General features: G+C 47.3%; 1 protein-coding gene across 11 annotated transcripts in view; it reads left to right on the top strand.

The window, feature by feature from the left end:
- LOC144158541 (uncharacterized) overlaps positions 1-7,379 on the top strand; it is a 92,586-nt gene that overhangs the window by 61,395 nt on the left and 23,812 nt on the right. For 4 of the 11 annotated variants that reach the window (XM_077689480.1, XM_077689479.1, XM_077689491.1 and 1 more), the window contains exon 2: positions 7,151-7,295. In XM_077689480.1, the coding sequence (XP_077545606.1) occupies positions 7,151-7,295 (145 nt within the window). Of the gene's footprint in view, positions 1-2,326; positions 2,571-2,649; positions 3,408-7,150; positions 7,296-7,379 lie in introns of those variants that run through there. The other 7 variants (XM_077689493.1, XM_077689484.1, XM_077689488.1 and 4 more) reach the window with 7 other exon arrangements.

Below are 7,379 nucleotides of genomic sequence, written 5' to 3'. Positions count from 1 at the left end.
GGCGTAAGAGCACATAAAACATAAAACTACTTAGTAATACCGTAATACCCGTCAGAGGCCACTTGAAAGACTACCTGCGCGCACACACACTATGCACCATTTGTGCACCCCCGTCGTTCCGTGGGGCGGTTCTCGAGTGCTCAGTTTAGACGCCGTGAACAAGGTAAATGTAACTGGTAGCGAAGGTTCCATAGAAGCCCATACGTTCAGAAAATGGCGGCTCTCGAGCTGCCCATGGGGCTTAGCGCCATCTGTGTGAGGAGGGAACACTTCCGGCGGAACAAAAAATAAACCGGATGTGAAGCAAGATCCGGTCAAAAAGTGACGTCATTTTGGTGGCATTAGCGCGAAAATTTGACTTCAAAATATTTTTAGCGCGCCTCTGATCGCTCAGGGCTCATGTCATTGCCATCTGACGCAAGTTGGCGAGCCGTTGGCGTGTGTGCTTCCAGTCAACGCCAGCCTAACTAGTACAGACTTGTGACTACAGAAACGTACTTAAGTATACTGTCGTATGATCAACCTCGGCGTTGCTGAAAACATCTTGCATTATCTCTGAAACTTTATTCTGTATTCATGTCCTCAACTGCTGTACAAAAGCAATCAGTTGTTTATTTTGATTGCAGTGGGTGGCAAACCGGGAACCGGGCACGTACACCCCCGACCGGAATTTTTTTTTCTGCCATAGGATGCAGACCACAAAATGACACTCAACCACTCTCCCCTCCCCCCTCCCCCCCCCCCCTTCATACCAAAAATGTGCCCACTCCTCACCCCGATACAAATTTCTACCAACGCCACTACTGGGCTGTTTAATTGCGTCGCACATACGCAGGTTGCGTGCGTGCCTTAAGTATAGATCAATGTTATAAAATGCTTGCTCGGTTTGTGTGCTTCAGTTCTAAGACAAGAAATAACGCATAGTCAAGCTATAACCAAGATATTTGAATTTTATTCCAGCATAAACATAAAACAACTTTAACACAGTGTACAAAATCAGCACGTATACAATAAGTACAAAATGTTCGTGGAAACTACATGCATATGATTTTTTTACGAGCCAAAAAATTGACTTTACCCGTAACACATAGCATTATGAGCAATGAAAGCCTCAACAGCAGAACTACTTCGAAACAAGTGAAAAGAACTAGGCACTGCATCTTGACGCAGAAAATCAGGCCGCAGTAATGCGGATTCACGAAAGTGAAGCGAGCACACCGCAGCTGTCCCGGTGTCTTATCAAGTAGACATGGGTTTTTCAGAACTTCACCCAAGATTCACGCCGGCAATTTTATGGTTGCATGGTTTAGGCAAGTGTCGCAACAGATAAGTAAAAAAAAGCAGGAAAGATCTGGCAGCAGGGCAGCACGGAGCAGCACAACACAGTACTGCGATGGGAATAATGCTTGCGGGAAGCAACGATCACTACAAGCATTGTAATGCAATAAAGAAGGCACTGAGATCGACAATTAAAGTGAATCATTTGAATTCAAGTGTGAATACGCTGAGAAGTCCTAGAGTAATTGACACCACTTGCTCCGATGCAACCTGAGGTGAAATCAAGAGGTAACTGTGACATAACAAAGCTTTAGACCCACTATTTTTCGAAGCACCACCACGTCCCCTTACACAACCCCCGTGCACGTATTAACAGTACCATATTTTCGCGTTACCTGTGAAAAAGAGAGGAAAATGGTGCAGTGAAACGCCAGGCGTACGGGAGTTGCTGTTGAAACCTTGTACAGCACATCGTTTCCGTAGGTACCGAGGAAAGCGCTCCGCTCCAACCGTTGGCAGCATCGTCCCGTAGTTCACCGTGCCCGCCGGGCACGGTACTAAACGTGTTCACCCACGATACGACGCACCTCGCAACTCCACGCACAGCAAAAATTAAGGGCACACTAAATTAACAAGGAAGAACGAATGCAAATGCGCACCACCAAAACACGCGAGGGGCGTTTCCTAGCAGACGAACTTTAGGTGCTCCTTTCCGAACACTACAATGACTGCATCACAGAAAAATGACATGTGCCATTCTTCAGAGGGCGCTACAAAAAAGGTTTTTAAGAATGAACAACATTTTCATAAGTTCTTTGCATACTGTGACTAAATAAATGTGATTCAGAAATAAATACAGTTCGTAAAATATAAATGTTGCTTTATTGTTGAATAAAACTTGGTTTTTTGTTACTAGTGTTTGTTCCCTCCTCACCTAGTCGCGCTTCAATCGCTACTCCCATAAGCCCCCATGCTGATGTTGCTGGCAATAGGTTCTGAACCGCTTTTCGCACGAGCCTTCGCTACCATTTATATTTACCTTGCCGTGAATTCCCAAATTGTGCTGCATGGTTTCGCCGGTTTCGCGCCACGTTTTCGCTCTTATCTATCCAGATATTTGTCGAACGAGGCAAGTTTGAGCGCGCTTGATTTTGCGCTCGTCAATCGTCTATGGTAAATAAGTACAGTGACGTCACGTTTTGATCACGTGACCCAAGGATTTCTTTCGGCCTTCTAGCCGGTCCGGTGGTCCGGTCTATGCTGTCGTCGTTCTCGTGGTCGATCGTTTCATGGTACGTCTTGTTGTCTTGTGCTCTATTTTAAATCTGCATGGTGCTGAATGCCAGAGGCTCATAGCGCGCTGACTGAACATTGTGTGCGCCTGTCCAGACTCTCGGACGGGAAAGCGCTAGTAGCTCAGCTTGTACGCAACAGTTTGGGGCCCCTGCTTTGTTGAACGAGATACCAACCAGTCCAACTTTCTACGTTAGTCACTGCTTGCGGGGAGGGTACAGACGCAGGAAGGGGACACCGGCGGCGCTTGAATTCAGTGTATAAAACAAAACTCTACGCTTGAGTATGCTCGACGATATGACCCGCGGGCGTGCAAGTAGACGTCGCTCTTACCGTGTCGTTAAAGAACCGTCAGGCGTCACTTGAGCATACGCTGGCAGCGCCGTTGCTCCCGCTGGGCAATCTACCGAGCGTTGAAACCGCACTCCACACTAGACCTCTTTCTGGACCTAAAACAGTGCACATCCCTCGTGCTGTAATGTGTTCGCGATGTTCTACCGTGCATTCTTTTGTGGGCTCTATTTTCACTATTGTGATCATGCGTGCGTAAAAGTCGTCTGCGCGGAAACTCGCAGTGCGGAGAAGTGGCCCGCAGTAGTGCCTGACGGCGCGCGGTCGAACGCTGTGTGTGTGTGTGTCCGTGTCTGTCAAGATAGCCGGGGAATCTCGTGACCTACTGAGAAAACATCTCTGTGGACCTCTCAGCATAGAGAAGCCTTGTCTTCCGATAAGGTTTGTCTCACTTCGCCCGTGGTGTTCGTCGAGTGTCCCACCCAGCGGTCTGTCCCGAACCTTTGTTCACGTATGGATTGGCTCCCTTCCCGTCACGTACGGAGGTGTGCTCCCTTGGTCATCCTTCGGCTGCAGTGGTTTTCAGTATGGTTTACTGCCAGTCCGGGTTACATATTACAGCAGCATTCTTACGCCGCAGTTTCGGTCATGGTTTATCAGAGCAGAACGTTTTTAAGAGAGAGAGAGAGAGTGGAGAGACCAGAATGCAGGAGAGGAATGCCGACGAGACAGGGCTAGATATTAGATATTATACCCGTGCCACACGTTCCCGACAAATGTGGTTAATGCTTAAGGCGTCAAGATTTAATTGTATTAATTCGCCGCTATACGCAAAGATCTAATGCCTTCGCACTATTGTTATTTTTGTCTTAAAAGGGTCATAAAGACAAAACACAAGTTTGGTTCATTAAAAATAATGCCTCGTTAGAATCATACTGACACCACTTTAACGCACACTTCGCTCAAATAAGCTATATAATTGGGAAAAAAGGGAATGGCCATTTGACACACTAGCCCATGTCCCACGACAGAACCTATGAGGTCATAAGCCCAGCTGCACGTGCGATTGGCTGAGGCCAGCAAAACCAAACGCAAATTCGACAGAGCTTATAAGCTTGCCGAACGAGCTATTTGCGGTTAAATATAATGCATATTCTCCTTACAGCAGTAAGAACGGTGGGGTAAACAATGAAAGTTACAAAAGTACATGGAAACATAGAAGTACCAGTTTGACTGCTGTTGGTACTGGGCACATTATGCTTGCTTTAGCTGCACAGCAGTCCGCCGCTTTGGAGTTGTCTTGGACAACACTGGCGGATAGGCGTAAGTGACGTTGTCCTGCATCACCATGTCTATGTCTGTCCTGCATACCCGTGTTTCCCGAAACGATCACTTTCTACCTCAACAAAAACAAGCCAGGTGCAAACATGGTCAAAAAAAAAATTCCCGCGCCTTCCCGCGAGGGGAACACGAGTAAAGCATTGGGGCCTCAGTACTGATTGAAGGCAGTGTTGCTTCCATCGCTTCTTCCGTGATGCTGGAGTAGCAGACACGAGTAAACGTGGGCACGAGCGTCAACCAAGGAAGGAAGGAGCAACGCAGTGACTGAAACACGAGCCACCGCTAGCCGCTATATTTGCAGCGCGCGCAGTAGAGGGAGAACAGTACGGGGGGGAGAGCACGGATGCGCAAGCAGCGCGCGCCCTTCCACGCCCCACCGCGCTGCTATCACGCACCTGTTACGCCGAGACCGTGACGGAGCGAACGGGCTGACTACGACGCATGCGCGCGCCAGCTGCTGTTGAGAAAGAGGAGGGAAGGAGAGGCGCACTTGCTGCGGACGCGGAACTGTTGACACCGTCCAACGCAGGAACAGGCGAGGCTAAGAAATGCTCTGCATTTAAAACAAAGCAACAGCAGCCAACGGTCCGCGGCTAAGTATAGTAGCGCCATCTGGGAGGACTGATGGCAAGCAAGGCTGCAGAGCCTAGTGATGCACTGAAAGTTCGTTTGAATGCCTCCTGCAACTTCATGGCAGATGACGCGAAAATACGATTTGGTGGGAGAATTAAAATTTTAACCTAAATTGATGAATTTGTCAGTGAATGCGGCATCGTTTGCTTGCTGATAAAGCACTGGGGGAACTCTAAACCAGGAAATCTTTAGAATGAAACAAACTTGCACTTTGTCTGCATGGCCCCTTTAAAGGAGTACTGACACGAAATTTTTATGTTACGTTTTTTTCGCTGCTATGCGTGCCTACCAGCCCACTAATCATAGAATGACAGATTAGACGGTCGAGCGCGGCGTAATCATTCATTTACGGCGTCGTTTATTCGTGCCAGTTTCGGTTTCAACAAAAAAACGCCGAGCGGCCGCCATGACAGCATGTATCACATGGCGTCACCATTCTTGCCGTATCGCTGCCTCTCTGGAAGCGCGCGCGACCTAGCGCACGCGCGCGCCCAGACCGGCCGAGGTTTTCGCCGTCACCACAGGCCCGGGCAGCATGATGTCAGTCCCAAAACCATGACGTGTACACACGCCCGAGCAGCGCGCGCCAACCACAGCCAGCGCGTCGGCTTCGTCACGGGAGCCCCGACGTCGGCAGTTTGGGGCACGTAGCAGATGATGTCACGTCGGCCCGCTCTGGGCTTTCTCGTGCGGGCGAAGATTAAAATGGATTTTAAATATGTTTCCCTGAACGGTTGCTGTTGAAGCTTGCTGGGAGATATCTCCTGATAAAAAGGAAGCGTTTTACATAGTTATCTCAGCTTTGAAATTTCGTGTCAGTACTCCTTTAAGGAGGTCCGCACAACTCAATCGCCACCTCAAACGCCTTAAAATGTGCCTACTCTCGAACGCAAGGAGCACCAAATGAAACCAACAAAACTCTCGGCACCAGAGGAAACGTAGGTCAACTTCAAAGTGAGATTATTTCTTTTGCCCTCTTGGTGGCGAATTTTTGAAGAAAAAGTTCGCTAAAACAGTGGCAAAAGGCAGAACGTCATATTACTCGTTTGAATTTTTTTTTATTTGGCCACTGCTGGAGGGCGAAGCCAGCTGCTCTTAGAAACAGCTCACACCATTTTTTAGAAAACACTAGTTCTTATAACGTTTTCTTTCACAAAAAAAATTTGTAACCTTTCAAAGACGTTGTTGTCCATGTTAAAAACTTTTGAAATATCAGTGCATTTCTCTATTTGGAAATTATCACCATCATGCCTAACATATTTCATGCCTTAGCATTTTGGGTGTAACACAGCCCGCCCAACTAATGTCATTCGGTTTCGTAAGGCTTTAAACAATTAACCATGGAATTGTAGTGTGCAGCTTCCATTTCCGAACAGATAGGGAAATCTTCCAACCATGTCAACGATAACAATCATTCCTTACTGGCACTGTCAAAAAAGGAACTCATTTATTTCCGGCATCCAGTAACAACCACACGTTAAAACAAGAGGAAGAGCGTTTATTCGCAATAATGTGTGGGCCTATATAGCCTGATGCGGCTGCATTATCACAGCCAGGCGGTGCAGAAATGGTGACATGGAAAAGACTCAAAGTGTGTTTGCACAAGTGACACCGTCAATTAGCATGGTTATGTGATGTGCAAAGAAGCATGTGTTGTTGTGTTCCGGCAATTTCGCAGTTCTAGGTTTGCTTTTGTGATATTGTGTAGTGGTGGTCCCATTCGCAGTTTTATCCGCACGCAATATCCCAACCTTTGGAAGGGTGAACCTCTTAAAAAAGACATCAGTCATGCTAGCTATCGAAGGTGGTAGGTGTTTCTATTTGTAACTGTTTTTAGAATGGAAGAGCAAAAAAGGTCACCATTACGATGCGGAATGTTTGCTTAAGAAGCTGTGCATAGCAACACTCTGTTTAACCACTTATCTGGTGGCAGTAGATACGTTTGGCAGTAAAAGTGTCTGGATAATGTTTTCTGCCAAAGAGGAGAACTAAGAAACGGCTAACTGTCAGCCCTATTTCTTAATTGTGCGAACCTGCCATGGTGGCTCAGCACCAAGATGTGCTGCTGTGCCCAAGCACATGGGTTCGATTCCAGCCACGGTGGCTGCTGCTCAAAAGAAGTTGAAAATAGTAAACGCCTGTTTGTCTTTATGTTTTGGTGCACACTACAGATCCCCAGATGGCCAACATTAATCCAGAGCCCACCACTATGGCACACCTCGTAGCCTAGGTGTAGCTTCCGTGCGTTACGCCCCACATTCAATTATTTGTGTGATTGTTTACAGTTTTGCTGGTGACTGTTTTTTGCCTTCAGAAGATGCCAACAGAAAGCATGCCACTTGCAGTAACGTTGATGCCTGAGAACTTCGTCATGGCAGTGCCTACAGATGCAGCTCACTACCGGGATGTGTCCTGCAGCAGTCAAGGAACACAGGCCGCCATTACCCTTAGTGCCATGGGTAGGTATTCTATTTTCTACTTTAGTCTGTTCTATTCGGTTTTCTTGCTTATATTCTAACCTCTGGTCTGTATTAACTAACGAA

Source organism: Haemaphysalis longicornis, unplaced genomic scaffold, assembly GCF_048455015.1.
Source record: "Haemaphysalis longicornis isolate Haplotype H1 unplaced genomic scaffold, Haemaphysalis longicornis Haplotype H1 scaffold_10, whole genome shotgun sequence".
NCBI lineage: Eukaryota > Metazoa > Arthropoda > Arachnida > Ixodida > Ixodidae > Haemaphysalis > Haemaphysalis longicornis.
The sequence above is the reverse complement of the archived record's forward strand: the minus strand, read 5'-3'. Positions and strand labels throughout refer to the sequence as shown.